Genomic DNA, 17,370 nt, shown 5'->3' on the forward strand with positions numbered 1-17,370 from the left:
GCACCTGACTGCCTACGTTAAGTTGCGCGGGTCTAAATGCCAAATGGCCGCTGTCCAAAGAAGGGAACTGGGCTTGTCTTCCTTTGGCGGGCTGAGGATCGCGCACCCGTCGGGTGAACGTGCCCTCTTTGGAACCTCCTTGAGCGACTGGCGGCCGGTGGGCTTTAATAGCCGGCATTACGCGCAGTTCATATGTGTGCCAGTGAAGAAACTCGAGGAAGACGGGTACGTGGTTCACGACACGATTCAGTTCCACATTTTCTTGGAACGCGTTTGAGCATGTTTTACCTGAAACATGCGTGTCATGCCGGAATGATGGCATTGGTACATATTTCGTTAGCGCGGATAGACAAGCAGCGAGTGTAAAGGGGACTTCCGGTGGCCTAATAAAGTTTACAAATAAGCCGGGAACCTTTGTTTCGAAACAAACAAAAAATAATGAAGCGCTTCAAAACATCTGAGGTGCACAAGCTTTCTCAGCACACTTCTTTTTAATTTGTAGGCTACAAATTTTATTATCTTCAATAAAGTTTATATACGAAATCATTGCTTGTTTGCAACCCACTTCGGAAACGCAAATGTTCTTCTAAAGAGAAGTACTGCCAGTACATGCACACTTGCAATAAAATGTAAAAGTAAGATTAAAGTGACGCACCTTCTTCAAATTTAGCGAACGCAAAACAATATAACTTCAATTAAAATATCGACAATTCTCTTTTAAAAAGCTACATTGGTTTGACAAAGCACATGTGCGAAGCAGGGGAATGTCGCGCCCACATTCCTCCCTGGCGTAGTCCACCGTACATGTGAACAACGCGAATGCCCTTCGTGTCTCTGGCGTGTTTGTTGGTGGACAGCGCATGCGCTAAATGACTCCATGGACGCATAAAATTAAGCGTAGGAGGGGTGAGAGGCACACAAAGTAGACAGGACCCCGACAAGCTTTGTACATCATCGGTCGCTGACAGGACATGGTGCATGTGTATCTCTTGTGTGTAAGCCTGTCTGTCTATTGTTACTCCTGAGCTTCAAGGGACTCTTCAACCGTGACTTCCGACAAACGCTTTTACTCTGCGAAAGCTATAGTTATTGCCAGCATGGAGCGGCACTGCACGATTTGCTCTTCGCAGCAGATCCACCTTCCATTTCTGCTGCACTATTGTGGCGATTTTTTTTTTTTTTTTCAAGCGGCTACCGAATGCGCTGATTGCTGCAACTGAAAGGAGGCCGGCCTATATCCGCTACACCGCTCTATTGACGTCATTCGAGCGGTCGAACAACTCGAAACAGGGGAAGAGAAAAATCTTTTGAGCAAATTTCTGATTTACCTGATGGGCATAGAGCAAGAACTTCTGGCTCAGGTAGTTTGTGACTGTCTCCATTTTTAACTCGTTGTGTTTGTCTACTTCGTTCTGAAAGCATTAAGGGTTAAGACAAAAGTTGAAAAGAGTGTTGCAGGGTCCCTTGAATTTCATCATGAGCCAGCAACTCGCCCAGGAAACCACACTATGGATTACAACTCAGCGAGCGGCTTCTCTTAATCCGTTTGTTGAACTGTCCTCAAAAATTGTCTTTCGTGAAGTTCACCTCCGCCGTTGAAGTTCAACTTTGCTCGATGAATTGAAATTGTGCGTTATCCGATCTAACGTATGCAGACGCATGATCTTTTAGAGTGCCTGCGCCGTTTGCGTCCTTCGTGACACCCATCTTGGGCTCAAATGACCCTATACGTATCGCGTATGTGTTCGAAAACTTTCAAAGCCTTGGCCGTTATGAGGAAGTTGTTAGGTGTCCATTGTGTACCTGCGACGATCACATGATACGCCTTTAAAGAGTGCTCCACAGCAAGTGCAGTTGTGCTGCAGCGAAGCTAGCATTGCAGGGTTGTCAGAGAGGGAAACTGCTGCATGTGGAGTTAGCTGTCGTACGGTAATTTATGGCACTTTATACCGGAGGAGGGAGATGTTTCAAAGCGAGGCCAGCGCTGAATAATCGCATTACGTTCTTGGCATTTTTTCTTTAATTTTCTGGTGCTGCTCTTTATAGTTAGTGCGAAATTATACTGTTGCAGTGTCGCTTATTCTGCGGGTGGAAGTCTGCGTTCGCATCATTGGATATTAAAAGCGTGTTGTTTCAAGGTGCGTGTCCTAACGCCACGTGTGCGTCAGTTTTCACTGCCATTTCAGACCTCGAACTCACCTTGGCTTCATCGATCCGGGTAGACGACGCTGCTCTCGAGTACTGAGCGAAATAACCAAGAAACATCTGACACACTTTCTTTTTCGCTTTGCACAACATTATTTTAATCCATGTTATTTTTCTACAAACAAAACAAAATTGGTTTGTCAATGGGCGAAGGCTGGCCTCCGACTTTCTAATCTATCGACGCCTTGCTTTCAGACCTGAGCTTTTTCTTGTATGCATTGCTGGAATAGAAACAGGGGGAAAACGTTGATGTTGAAGCAGAAGGCGCTGTGCGGCATGTCTACAGCTCTAAAATGCGACGGCACACCTCGATCATAACCCAAAACATAGGCAGCTGAGGTATTCCGTAATCAGCAAAATAACGTTTTTCTCCCCTGGATCCTGCGACGTCGTAACCAGTGTAGTAGTTAGTTTGGTAACTTACGCTGGTTACATGAGCATTTATTCCTCCTCCTTCTTCGACCCCACCCCACCCCCCATTTTAACAGCGAAGCTGCTTAGCAAATTATTTTGTGTGTCCGCAGTTAAGAGCAAGAAAATGCCGAGCGCATGTGAGCGCGTTCTGTGCGGCTACCGCCCAGCGTCGACGGCGCACGTTTATCAAGCGAAATGTACTCACTTCGGAAGATTGGCCAAGATTTGCAAAAAAAAAGAACATCGTACACCGTAATAGTTGCAACCCTTGCTCGGAACGAGAAACACACGTTATAGCGTACGCCCCCCCCCCCCCCTCCCCCAAGGTAATGTCCAATGATCATCACTTCCAAAAAAACGAAGTTTACACCTACAGCAACAATGATGGAGTGAAGGTCGCGGCGGCAGCGAAGAAGCAAATCGTCTGCAATCGCGGACCTAAACCGTCGTGAAGGTTGCGTAGAGCTTCGCTACCTTCAAGATTTACGTGTTAGTTAGAGCTTCCTTCATGTTTTTAGGACCGTACGGGGCATTTTTTTGATTATCAGCCCGTTTTAGTTCTGTCTTCTTTGCGCGCATACGCAGGAAAAAAATTCGAAGAATAAACACTACGTAGCGGACATTCTGGCAGCGCAGTTGTTTCATGACTAAAAGTTGTTAGACTAGCTCACAGGCCTTTCTGTGGTTTCTGAAGGCAAACTAGAAGTGTCGACTTCACGGCGAAAATTGATACAATTACTGTTCAGTTATTCATAAGCTTCAAATATTGAGCCTATGAACGTTGCGCCTCAAAATACCAGTGCAGATTTTTTTTTGTCCCGATATGAGGCAAACAAAATATTTTACTGCTCTCTCTCTCTCTCTTTCTCTCTCTCTCTCTCTCTCTATTATATATATATATATATATATATATATTCAGATGTTGGCAGTTTAAACTTTCATGTAAGGATTGCCCTCCTTTGTCTACACAGCCGCGGTTTTGTTCTCACCATAGAAAGCCCGGATAGCTTAAAATACGAGCAATGGTAACATAGAGACAGTACGGGGCTGGGCATGCAATGAATTTAAACATGCAAAAACGTTTTCGTCAGCCAAAAAAAAAAATCGCGCTAACATCGGCATTCTATACATAGCCGACCGCGAAAAAAAAAGGATACAGAATATAGTTTGAAAGCCCCTAAAGGAGAACAAACAGCACGTTACCAGGACGTCGAACTCTTCCTGAAGGAGCGAGGACTTTATATAGTAAAACTGCTTAAAATGTCTGGCCTGTCCTATTCTCGTATTCTGAGCTAAGCCTTTATCGCTTATTCATATACAAACTCTCTCAGATGTCGACCATTTTACCGCTTTTACTCTTTCGGTGATTACAGGGATGATGACATTAGCCCGCCTCCATTTTTGGTTGTACGCTAATGTCGTTTGATCTTCGTCTGCAACGATGTAAGCTCGTTGATGGCTATGATTATTGTTATTATGCACTGGTATAAATAGTGAAACAAACTGAATTGAAACTTCTTGTACCTGAAAACCCCAGCTTTTACTCGGGCTTTTTTGCGGGGCTATTGTAGACATAAACTGTTACCATCCTAAATCCTGAGTCCTGCTTTTCAGCCAGCGCGATCAAAATGCAAACACGACAGTGCATGATTGTCGGGATACTCACCCCAGCCCTGTCGAACATGTCCATTTCGTCGGGTGTCATTCCACTCGATGCCTGGATAAATGACAGAAAAAAAAACTGCGGTTGATTCCTTTGTCATAGGAATCGGTAAAACACGAAAGTGAAATGTACAGCGAAATCTGCAGCTGAGCATGATTTGCGGGTCCGCGGCTGTTTTCTGGGTGGGCTTGGCGAGCGACGTCCTGCTGGTGGGTCGCTTCGGCAAAGGTGTACTGGCGTCATTTCTGTGACGGATATGACGTCAGTGAAATCTTGGTGTATCCCGGCTTAAACACTTTCGTGTTAGAATATAAAACCCGAAAACGGAAAACCCTAAGTATAACGTACTCTTTAGTGCTTAAGGCTGCTTCTCCGCAAGAAGACCATGTGTGTAGGAGCCGTTTACAACGAAGCAAGCGGCCCTTTACAGGCCGCTTGCTTAGTTGTACTGGCGAAATTTCTGTGACGGATATGAAGTCAGTGAAACCGTCGTGTATCCCGGAATAAAACACTTTCGTTATAAAAGTAAAAAAAAAAATTAGTTCTTGATTATGGCCTCGAATTAATTATCAGTGTAGGTTTATTGTATTTACAAAGAACTGGTATGTAAACATCCAAGTTCCGCGCAAAAACTACTATATTATTTTCAATATCCCTTTTAAATGAGGCAGTTCACGATTTTTCCGGTATTATGTTTTTCCAGAATTCCCTAAGTACACAGTCGTGAAAATAAGCTGATACCGCTGTGATAACAGTTTTAAAATATATGAACAGTTTATCTGCCTCAAATACACTGAAAAATAGCGGCACATTTTTAATTTTTTTTTAACTCTGTGACCACACCATGAAGCTTTATACCTTTCCGAAAAGATGTCATACGTCATTATGAACTTTTTGTGAGCAAACGTGTAGTTAGTACGTCACTGAGTCTCTTGTTTTTTATGGTGAAGCCGTGATTCGCCCGGCGCTTACTTCGAGGCACGTGGAAGAAAACCCTTCTATATCCATACAACGAAAGGGCTAGTAGACGGGTTGTTGCGAGTGGAGCCTCATCTTTGGGCTACAATTACATTGCTAATTAGCGACATTATCAACCGCACTCAACAAAAATAATAATTTCCTTCACGTTTTCATATTTCGCGTTGTAAGTTTTGTAAGCTCATGAACTGCCTGAGGCTGATTTTTTCACCATTGCCTATTTCAATGCATCTCCAGTTTGTTTTAGAAAAGTGCGTTTTCATCGGAGCATGTCTATAGTCCGTGATAACAGGCCAAGGTAAGGTTCCTAGTGTTCCTGGGCTGGAGAACGCCGGATGCAGTAAGAGGGAAGATGTTTAATGAACAACGAATATTTCGTTCAGATGGTAGGACGAAGAACAAGTAAGTTGTTCACGACAGCAAATCCCCTAAGCTCACATTCACTGGCACTTACTGGCAGCAGTTCAAAGCGCAGTATTTTAAAAAGCAGTGGCATGCAGAACAGTATCATATGCTTACCTTGAACTTGTCAGCTCTGTCCTTGAAACACGCCTTGAGCTGCGAATGGTCAAAATAATATCCATGTCATTCGTATTTCCCACACCTTCCGGCACTCGCGTAATACGCTTGCCAATTATATGCCTCAGTCTTTTCTTTTATTCCCGAAACGTTCAGTTTTTGTTCTCGTACCGTGCATGCTCAAAGTAATTATGCTGGGGAATAACATTTTTAACAATGTCTAGGAAATTTGAAAATGTATCTCATGATTGGCCGTACTTCGGAACAAAGAAAATGCAAAGGTGTTTCGTATACTAATCTGTCGCTGTATTGGTCTGTACGCACAAAAAAAAATATTTACTTCTAAAGCAGTGCTTGTCGTTTATCGTTGCTAACTTGATGCAGAAGAATTGTACGACCGTGTATTTGTTTTACGTAGTCACTGACCATTCAATGCCATGTATCTTCTAAGAGCTTCTACAATGCCATAGGTTTGCGTCCAGGCCGTAGAGGCCGTATACATAGTGGAATTACATAGTGGAATTACATACATAGCGCTCACTAAGAGGCTTATTATGAATGAAGTTAATTAATGACTCTAGGTTGTTATTCTACTGCCTCTATATAATCCGAAGGTTTCCCCCCCCCCAATTTTTGTCTTCGCTGCGTTAAGTTAGAATTACAGCGCGATGGGTGCAACTTCCTCGCATTATTCTGGCAGTTCTTGTGCCGCAAAATTGTTTCATACTTGAACAAGCGCCAGCCACATAAGCAAACTATCATCCCGCTTGTGATCACTCGCAGTTCCAATGACTGTTTTAAGTGCGAATGCACTTCTTAAGCGACCCTGAACCTGCGTCCACCGGCGATGTCCGCGCACGTGGAGATGGGCGCGCGCAGCCTGGCCGCTGACATGGCACATACCCACGTGGGGGATTGGCTAAGAATCGGGCGTGAGAAGGGCTAATGCACCTGCTTAAAGGAGTACTTACACGAAATTTCAAAGCTGAGATCCGCTCTAGCAATCAAGTACAACGACAACACAAATAGGTGTCTGTGAATAAATGCATCTTTCTTTCTTTGTAGTTGTGTGTGTGTGTGTGATCTCTCTTTCGCGAACATTACCGAACCGCGCAAATTCAACTCGTGCATTCGCACTTTCACATTCTTCCCCTCGGGGAAATGCGGGGAATTTTTTACTCATCGCGTTTCAGGAAACTATTTTCGGAGCAGTACTCCAGACGTCAACTTTGAAATTGGCGGTTGTTGGCATGTACTTACAGCAGCCTCCTTTTCGGCCCGGCCAGAGACGCCCATGGTCTGTGTGGCGCACTCAGTTACGGTTGGAATGATGCCGTCCGTGAACTAGAATAAAAGGAAGTCACCGGAAGCGAGCCATAAGTGCACCGTACACGGTAATGGACGTCGCGTAACCATGCACCAAGAAATTGCATGGAACTGAAGGGTTTAAAATAACTGCAATATTACAGTGATACTTTACGCTAGACATGCATGTTTGCGTTGCCACGTATTATCTAAATCTGATATATTCATAGGAATGAGAATCTCATTGAATGGATACAGAAAGGAAAGCCAACAGTCTAGCACGCTAAAGAAAACAAAGGGGAAGTAGTTTGGCTGTTTTTCGATAACTACTTTCAGAAAGTGAAAAAAAAAAACACGTGCCTACTACTGGGGCGTGTAAATAAACCCGGGTAATTAAAGGGTTAAAGCAATTAGACAATTTTGCTACACACTAGCACGAGGACGCGGGTTCAATTTCCAGCCGCGGCGACCGATTTTCTGATGGAGGCGAAAAGCAAAAACGCCCGTGTGTACGAGATTTCGGCGCTCGTTAAAGATTCCCAAGTGGTCGAAATTTATTCGGAGCCTTCTACTACGGCCCGCCCGCCTTATCGCCTGCGTTGAGTCGTCGCGGTAAACCCTACAATCAATCAACTTTACTACCCACATTATTAGGCACCGTAGGCGGCCCTCTAGTTTACCACATAGCAGAACACATCGTCTTGTCGATCATACTGACGTGTAACTCAGTTATGTAACTATTGTTTCAGAAGTTATGTTCAATGAATTCCCCTCAATTTCTGGGTAACGGATACTCCCCATGCTTTTTAGCGCGCTGTATTTTTAAATGAAGTTACATAAAATGTTACGGTGGCCCCTTTCTTAATCTTTCTTTTGTGTGTGTCGGTGCTGCGTGGCTGGTTTCTAGTTCAATCTCAATAAAAGAGTGACAAGTTATTGCTAAAACTGTGGGGATGCAGTGCCAACCAGGCGAAAGATGCAAAAAGTTCATCGAGCGACCGTGCATGGACGGCTGCGTTTGAGGGTTACTTTCCGCTATCTTCGTTTGGCTCGTTGTAAGTCCTCACAGTATCCGTTCTCACAGTAAAGAAATTAGATATCATGGCATCGTTGCGAATCGTTCCTCTTCTTGGAACTTCCTAACTGAATTCTGACCTGAATAGGGTTTAAGAGCAACCGTAAAAGCTATTCTTCAGGAGGTGTATACGTAGTTATTTAAACACCGTATCTTTCCCAAAATACGGGCATGCCTTTCTTAGCGCAGTTTTTGAGGAACATAGCGATCCTCAAAGCAGAAAGTAGATGTGCTCAGCATGAACTCGATAGGTGTAATTTTGACCGCGCGAAATTCTCAAATTTGGGTTAACCACTTCCGAGGAGTATATATGGATGTTAATCAACTAGTGACGAACTCGTCGATTTTTTTTTCCTGTGAAAAAACAGAAACCTGAAGTACTGTTAATACAATCCTAAGCATTATAGTTTTCGTAATGGAAGCATTTCTCGTTGCAGACGGTGTTAAAATGAACGACGCTTTCCTACACGCTCAGGAAAACTTGATCTACTCCCCGAACCATATTGCGTTGCATTGACTCTCGCTTACCTCAAACAATCGCTATGTTGCATTGCCCACTGCTACAGGCATTCAGTTCAAACCTGACTATACTCTCACTGTCACGTGTTCTTTGGGGTTCATAGTTCGGTGGAGAATTGGCGATTATTCTGCCAGGAAACTCGAATTAGCGGTTCGGACGCATGCTCACCCTCTTGATGACGGCCGGGTTGATGTCCTTGGCGATGTCGAGGCACTCTCGGGCGCTGTCGATCTTGTCCGTGAACTCCTTCGCCATAGCCTCGTTCGGCACAAGCTGCCGCACCATTGCCTTCAGGCTGTCGAGCACAGCGTCCACTGCGGTCCAAACATCGCTGGAGTGAGCTGCGCTGTGCCCTGATCCACTGTGACCTCCCGAGTCATGCTTGTTAGCACGGTAGCGTCACAAATTTAGTAACTCGCACGTCCAAGCGCCGAATTCTGCCTATGCGGGACATTAGGAAAATGACAATTGAGCGGCAAAAAAAAAAAACCGTCACATTCGAAATTGAGATGCGAAGACTGAAGGAACAGCGGAGCTAGGGGTCTTTACTAGACTTAACTTGACTTTTCTTAGGTCTGCCCATCTTATCGGTAGATCAGACACTGATGCCGCCAAGCGCACGCCGTCGCCCTCAAGTAGGAGAACTACTGCACTACGGAGCTGACGTCATCACTAGGCGCAACCAATCCCAGACTCGCTCCTCCCCACCCGAGCAGATCTACGCCGCGGCACGCACTCCCCACACCTGCTCGTCGGCTCCTTTCCCCCTCACCGCTTCCCCTCACGCTTCTTGGCCTAGCACTTTCCTCCTCTTCACTTTGCTGCACCGAGTTTTGAGCGACGCCCGGCACGGATTGAACTCAAGCTTAAACTGTTCCGCTGTTTAAAATCTTCCATGGTTCGTTGGTTCGTGTATTGACAATGCCGAAGTGCAGGAAGAAATCATGTTGACATAAGTGTGCATGATAAATTGTTTATAATTGAGACTAGTTGGGAACAAGATTGAAATTGTACACGGTCTGCAGAAATGGCTGAACCTAAGGCTGCATCTGCGACTTCTGTTCCCGGAACCCGGGCCAACCATAAAATAATGCTGGGGGTTTTACTTCCGCCGCCTTCCTTCTTGCCAATATCAAACAAACATAAGTAGGTGGAGCATGCCAAGCTAATTGAGGCAAGCTCCCAAAGAGCGTGCGTTCATTAAACGCTGCCCCTATGGCGTTGCGAAGTTGATATTGCTTGGCTGTGCAGTCTTTGTGGCTGCGAAGACTATCAGTTATGGTTTTAGTCACTGAGTAAGCGGAGTGTAGGACGGAAGACTTATCGTGCGAATAAATACTGAAAAACAAGACAATACGATCGAGCCTCAAAATAGGAAAAATCCCATGATTTGGTATGAACTGTATGTGTCTGTCGGTATCCTAGGTTTTCGGTCCCTTTCACTGTAAAATACTCGTGCATTTGCGTTATTCCCGCTCGGTATTTCGCATAAAGTTTGTTCCTAAAATGGTAAGATTTCTCTCGAAGAATAAGATTTGCACCGGCACTTTGGCCCCTCCTATTGGGATAAATGTTTTGGACCAACCTTAGCTCATCATCAGGCCAGAAATGTATATATATATATATATATATATATATATATATATATATATATATATATATATAGTTTTTTTCTTCACTTTCTTTCTTTCTTTCCAAATTCTTAATCTGTTTCAATGATCTACCACATCCTCCCCTTTGCTTTCCGAGGTTTTCTTGACTGCCAACCCTTATTTCTGTGTTATTTTCAACGAGCCCCTCATTTCCTATTCTGATTCGCTACATGCATAGCGAGGGCCTCGGTTCTGGCAGTCTTGTTGCCAAAGGGAGCTTAAGAGGGTTCAAAGCTGGTCGACCACTCTGGACATGTCGTAGACACTCGAGTCACGACCCGGGGGTTAAAAAGAAGGTCCCCTTCACCCCGATTAGTCCGAATGGCGCTGGCTACCACCCCCAAGCACAGGAAACAAAACATACCTAACATAAATACCCCAGAAAGTGAATGGGAAAATCGCCCCGCCGGTAGCGTAGTGGTTATCGCACCAGACCGGTATTCTGGAGGTCGTGGGTTCGGATCCCACCTGGCGGGCATTTTTTCTTCACTTTCTTTCTTTCTTTCCAAATTCTTAATCTGTTTCAATGATCTACCACATCCTCCCCTTTGCTTTCCGAGGTTTTCTTGACTGCCAACCCTTATTTCTGTGTTATATATATATATATATATATATATATATATATATATACAGAAAGAAGATAGGTCGGCAGTCTACAACGCCAAAGGAGGCATAGGGGTGTTGTTGGGCTCTTTTTTACCATGGTTAGGGAAGTTAACATTTTTTTAAATATACGTAAGAAACAAAAAACACGCACCTAGAGTGGGTACCAAACCCACGCCTTTCGATTTCATCTCGAATTTGATCTCGGATAAATACCTCCTCAGTTCGCACTAATGAAAGCGAACAATACCAAAACTACACTGCAATTTGGAAGCAGTAGGGCACGTAAACACTTCGATGTTTGAAAACGCCCGTGATTGCGGCCTGCCTTCTGACCAGGGTGGCAGTCAGAACATTATGCTTTAGTAAACGAATGTAGCATAACAACTTATCTTCGCTTCTCGAAAACTGAAGAAGAGACGGGCGGCATTCCATCCGGCCGTGACTTCTGCGCGGACGACCGCACTATGCTTTGTACTCGTCCTCCCCGGCGGCATTGGCAGCTACAGGCTCTGCGCTTCCGACCGGAAATGTGATGCCCTCATCTGCCGTCCCGCCACACACGCCACTGCGTCCTCATCGGCGTAGTTCGAAAAAAATACGTCTTCACAAACGCCCGCCATGTGGGATTTAGATTGGTTTTAGCCTACTTTGAATATTCTGTTTCACGCAACCTGGTGTGTATAGGCACATGGTGCGTTTCTCTGTCCGTGTGTCAAGCGCCAATTAAGGCGCCGGAGAGGTGACGCAGTTCAAATTATTTCATACGAAAGGTACTATAGTTCGAATGAACGGGCTCATTTATTCATAGCCTTCTATGGAGACCTGGGCCAGACCGAATTGTAAAGTTCCAATTACCCATAAATTCAAATTAATGAAGTTCGAATTAACGAGCTTTCCTTGTATATGACAACCAAGCAGAGGCTGAGAATCAAACTGCGACTGTAGTTTTAAAGGTGGGTGAACAAACACCTCCCTGAGAGATCGCCCCTACAAACAAGGAGTGGATGGCACGCCTGGCCAGCCCGACCGATCTGGTAAAGCGGGCCTTATCTACGCCCAGGCCATCCCGCGCAAGGGATGACCTCCAGCAGGCGGGAACCCTAAAATCAGCACCCGAAGCTCTTTAATAAAATGGTCATTCAATCAATTAGACGTGTCGCGATTCTTGAAGAATATATTCATTGAGAACAAATTTGCCCCTGAGCTAGCTGGAAGCTATGTCTACCTGGCTAGATGGAAAAAATGGACGCGAGCTGAAGCCCACTCCTTCTCGCACTGTCTTAGTGTGTTCCACTGGAATCCTCGCTTTCCATATGAAGTTATTATGACACATTGAGTCCACTCACCTTGGCCGTCAACCACCACAGAAGCGAGGCACAGCAGCGCCGCAATAGCGAAGAGACGGTTCATCCTGCCCTGCTCTAAGCCGGTGTGCGTAGGCCGATCAAGAAAGAAATACTGTATCCAGATGAGAACAAAGCAACCGTCACAAAAGAATCTTTTCCACAGTGTACACTCGAGCGCGGCTACTGCGGTGACTTCTTGTGCGGCCCAGTGTCGCTCACCGGTCGCTTTTTATACCGCGGCCCTCCTGGAAATCGTCGGCACAGGTGGGTCCACAAATGCAATCAGATTTCCGCCACGTTAGCCTTCGACACCGCATAAATCTCTCTTGTCGAAACGCTCAAGCGTAAACATAAGAGGATTCTTTTGTGCTCGGCCTTCTTTGTTTCTTTTTTCTCTCGGCACTCAGCGAGGGCAGGGTGGCGTAACAAATGGTGCTGCGATCAGAACTGTTTAAAAGGCGGAAAGCTGAGCGGTGGGCGAGCCCGAATGACATCATCAAGCCCGGTAGCGCCGAGCGAGCGCTTTGTTGCGAACGCAGGAAAATAAGAGCAATACAAGCGCAGCTCGAGTGACAAGAGGGCCGTCGAGGAACAAATTTGAATAATGATGTGTTGCACCAATGTTAATGATTGCCACGGGGGCACATCTTTCTCCGCTCGCTTTGACTGACTTCCCGCCGTGCCGGGGTTTTGCCCGTGCAGAAGCGACGTGGAGTGTACGTATGTTCCTTGAGCATCTTTCGAATGCGAACATTTCTGATGACTTTCATTACAACGGACATTGTTCGGTATACCTGACAACCAAACATTACCCCGCTGGCTTCTTATTATACAGTAAAAGCTCGTTAATTTTAACTCGGTTAATTCGAACTTCCGGTTAATTCGAACTCACGCCCCGGTCCCGGCACAGCCCTGTATATTTCAATGGGGGAAAACTGCCGATAATTTGGGCGCGTCGGTATCCAGAACGGTTAATTCGAACCATGATCCCCTGGTTGCCATCGCTCCTGGCAGAATAAGTCGGCCCAGAGTGATTACAATGTGTTGCAAATCCAAACCAAAGCAGATTTACTAGAGATGCAAAACAACGAAACAGAAAAACCAAAGCGTGCTCGCTCGCTACGCTCCGGCAACAGTTCATTTCGCGTCTACAGAGGGCGCCGCGCCACCGGCGACTGAGCTCCGGTGCATGCTATTATTATATATACCAAGACTTTTTTTACGAAATCACCTGCCACAAACGTTTTATAGCGCCTAATTCGCGATGACGAGTGCAGAGGTGGCGTCTTTGTGTTCTGCCCGCGCAATGTGGTGCGATTTCCATCATTCAAGCGCCCGCCCGCTAATTCGTACTTCGCTTAATTCGAGCAATTTTATCGTCCCCTTCGAGTTCGAATTCACAAGCTTTTACTGTATTGGATTGCGGGGTGAAATCCCAAGACATTGTTCAACAGAAAGGACAATCCGCAAAACTACTCGGCCTTCTCTGAGGGCCATTGGATGAAGGGCCCCATTGGTCCGACATAGGGGCACGGCGCACCACCGAGACATCCCAAGGCTTTAAAAAAAAGGCAACACTTGCACGAATATCCTCCGGTCAGACGTAGATAGACACCAAAATTTCGAAAGTGATACAGAGTAAGGGTATAAGAAAGACCGCCACAAAATAAAAGTAACAGGTCAAAGGAACTTATAGCAAGCTCTAACGTACTCGTAAGCATACAAGGCATGAGCCTAGAGGATTGATTAAAATGGATCAGAATTGATCAGTAAGCGAATGGCGTTACTATTTGCCTTTATTAGAAAATGAAACAAGTTGTTTGTCAAATTTGTTTCAACGCGGTGCTCTTTGGCAAAGTGACGGAACTGAAATTTGGCTATGGACAGATCTTTGTTGCGTTGTGCGTACATAATCCTCTTTTCAGCGACCATCACAAATTACCCTGTGCGGTGGAACAAACCAGACCAATATTCAATACCCTTCAAAATACCTGAGGCCATTGACTCGGTATTTGTGATACGCTACAAAATTCTTTATATTAGAATGACGTCCGTAGTAGATATCATAATTGCTTTCACAATCCTTTCCCGTTGTTACAGTTAAACCTTTATGTAACGAACCTCTATCTAACAAATTCCTGGATTCAACAAAGTTTTTCAGTTCCCCATTTCCGCCCCCGTTGAGGCTGATCTGTTTTCGACCTTATGTAATGAAGGCGTTGTGGCGGTTGCACGTTTACTAAAAAATCGAATGGGCAAATGCACTAATTTAGTGAATATTAGCTCTACTGTAAGAAGCCAGCAGCTACGAAAGCGTCTAGGATTCCCTGAAAACGAAATTCGACATGATGGTGATGAACGGAGCGGCCGGTGCCATCCGGTGGAGGAAGAGTAACTGCATTTCACTTTTTTTTTCGCCTGCACCGCGAACTACCGTGCGTTTTCACGTGTGAGCAGAGGTCCGCGAACTCACTCATGAGTCCACTCACTCAGACTCATTTGGACTCAAACTCACGCGTGAGTTTGAGTTTGAGTGAGCGCGAGGCTAGTGTGGCATGGTGAGTTTGAGCTTGAGTGAGTTTGAGCCGAGTGATCCCAACTGAGCTTGAGTCCGATTGAGTTTGAGTACGCCTGAGACCTAGTGAGTTCTGAGTACATTTTGAGTTTGAGTCCATTTTGAGTTCTGAGTACATTTTGAGTTTGAGTCCATTTTGAGTTCTGAGTACATTTTGAGTTTGAGTCCATTTTGAGTTTGAGTCCATTTTGAGTTCTGAGTACATTTTGAGTTTGAGTCCATTTTGAGTTCTAGTACATTTTGAGTTCTGAGTACATTTTGAGTTTGAGTACATTTTGAGTTTTGAGTCCATTTTGAGTTTGAGTACACTTTGAGTACATTTTGAGTTTTGAGTTCATATTGAGTTTGAGTACATTTTGAGTTTGAGTACATTTTGAGTTTGAGTACATTTTGAGTTCTGAGTACATTTTGAGTTTTGAGTCCGAGTGAGTTCTGAGTTTTGCGCTCAATGTGAGTTTGAGTTTGAGTGAGCGCAGATGTGCTGCTCAGCATTGATTCTGAGTTTGAGTGAGTGGTGATTCGAAAAAAAAAATTGTGAGTGAGTTTGAGTGAGCCGCGCCAACTTTGCCGAGGTATGCGTGTGAGTGTGGTGTCGGTTCGGGATTTAAGTTTCGAGGGTCTAGGCTTGCCTGTCGTAGTGCAGCCGCGTGTCTCCACTGCTATCTGTGGTATCGGTTCGTCGGCGATGAGTTCTGCTGCCACAAAACGAAAAGTTTCGTCTTTTCAAGACAAGCTCACATACCGTCTCGGCCGGCGAGAAAGAAGAATGTCGTCACCCGGTACAGTATTCCAGCTAGCAAAATCTCAACCATTTTTAGCGCGGAAAAGAGCACCAAGTTCTCCAAAAGGTGCCTTTTCGGCATAGGTTAGGTTCTTGAAACGCGTTACGACACCGAAAAGAGTCAGAAGGCAAAAGTGGTAGTGTAGTCACGCTTGTGAATATGAGGTAAATGACGGTGCTTCTTTGGAGCGCCATGTAGTGTCTAAGCTTGTGCGAAAGCATCAGGCGCATCTCACGCACTTTTTCACTGTGAAATGAATCCTTGAAGCGTGAGTTCACCGTCGCTGATGTCTGGCATTTTGGCTTTGTTTCTGCTTCATTCCCGCGCGCCTTAACTAGAAACCTGCATGTGACAGAAATTGCAAACTTTTGTCAACTTCGTTACGTCCAGGTTTACCTGTATATTCTAACAACGGTCAACAGCGGGTTCGCTCAAGCATACCTGATTACCGGCGTATCGGAAGCTTGCAATAGTTCTCCGGGGTTCGGTACGGTAAACATATGGTCGGAGCCAACCTCTACGGAAGACCGTTGGGCAATGCACCGGTCCCCGAAAAAAATTCATGTCGGGAGAGCATACACTCTGCCGCGTAGAATTTCTTCCACCTGGAGACTCAAGAGGAGAGGAGAGGAGAAGGCAACGAACGCTCCGCAAGTCAACGCAACGGTCAGTGCAGTAGATTCTCGACTAGTGCAACAAGTTAGAGCCAAATCTAAATTACTGTCAGATAGACCGCGAACTGTGATAAACAAATATTTGAAGATATGTTTGTGGATCTTTAGGAATGCGTGAACATCTCGGCCCTCTCTCTCGCAAACTTGACGCTCGGCACTAAGCGCTCGCCTTGGTTCGGCACCAGAAGTGCGCAACGCGTCGTTTCCAGCACGTCACTCGCACACAGGACCAACTGGATTTCGCGCATTTAGCCACCTCAGTTGTCATGTCTGCTCGCTTTAGCAGCAGCAATGGCTGCTATATCAATCCTTCCCTTTCCCGCCATTAGCGGCATTTCGTCGCTGCCATTTCCATTCCTTCTTTTTTTTCGCCACGCAGTGGCTGCAGACGCAATCGTACAACGCGTACATACGGGGGCGGGAGTCACAAGACCCGTCGAGGCACAGGCATCTGGCGAGCCGCGCTTCGACCCGTCTTTATGGCAGCGTCGCCAGCGATGCAAAGGCAGCTTTCTCCACTCTCAAAGACAGCTTTCACACTGGCTAAACTCTGGTCTGTGCTCTTCTGTCGCTCGCTCTGTTGACAGAGCGACACGGAAATGAATAGAACCGCACAAAAACTGTTCCACGTGTCCCATCTATTGCTCATGCAGTGAAACAGGCAACTGAAATAAATAAAAAATGGCCGCGTATTTGCTCCTTTCGTTGCGAATGTCGCCGAAAGACGATAGTCAACTGGCGCCCCTGCCAAGTGAAGGCCTCCCTTCTCTTTCCCGCTCACCTCTCATGCTGTTCATGTCCCGTTTCGTTCCTCCCAAGATAACACGCTAAAGTTTTCCTCAAGTCAGTTTCAATTTACCGCGTTCTACTGCTCCAAGTCGGGTGTCTCGATGCCAGCGCTGCCGTACGGCGGAGGCGCGCGTGAATTGAGGCACCCTACTAATACAAACCGCGTTGCCCTTCTGCACGAGCATTGCAAGCGGAACGTGGATCCCATTTAGTTGAACCTTTCGTTGCTATTGCCGTTTGATTTCTTGAATGCCGCCAGGGGGTAGC

General features: G+C 45.7%; 1 protein-coding gene across 1 annotated transcript; it reads right to left on the minus strand.

Moving 5' to 3' along the window:
* Positions 1–2,274: 2,274 nt before the first annotated feature.
* On the minus strand, positions 2,275–12,502 carry LOC144159556 (uncharacterized). Its single transcript, XM_077691123.1, has 6 exons — positions 12,284–12,502; positions 8,848–8,993; positions 7,040–7,123; positions 5,780–5,818; positions 4,286–4,336; positions 2,275–2,426 (listed from the first exon to the last, which is right to left on the minus strand). Exons 1-6 carry the CDS (start codon positions 12,345–12,347, stop codon positions 2,397–2,399), a joined length of 414 nt encoding a protein of 137 aa, XP_077547249.1. The 5' UTR covers positions 12,348–12,502; the 3' UTR covers positions 2,275–2,396.
* Between the last annotated feature and the right edge of the window lie 4,868 nt (positions 12,503–17,370).

Source organism: Haemaphysalis longicornis, unplaced genomic scaffold (genome assembly GCF_048455015.1).
Source record: "Haemaphysalis longicornis isolate Haplotype H1 unplaced genomic scaffold, Haemaphysalis longicornis Haplotype H1 scaffold_10, whole genome shotgun sequence".
Lineage (NCBI taxonomy): Eukaryota > Metazoa > Arthropoda > Arachnida > Ixodida > Ixodidae > Haemaphysalis > Haemaphysalis longicornis.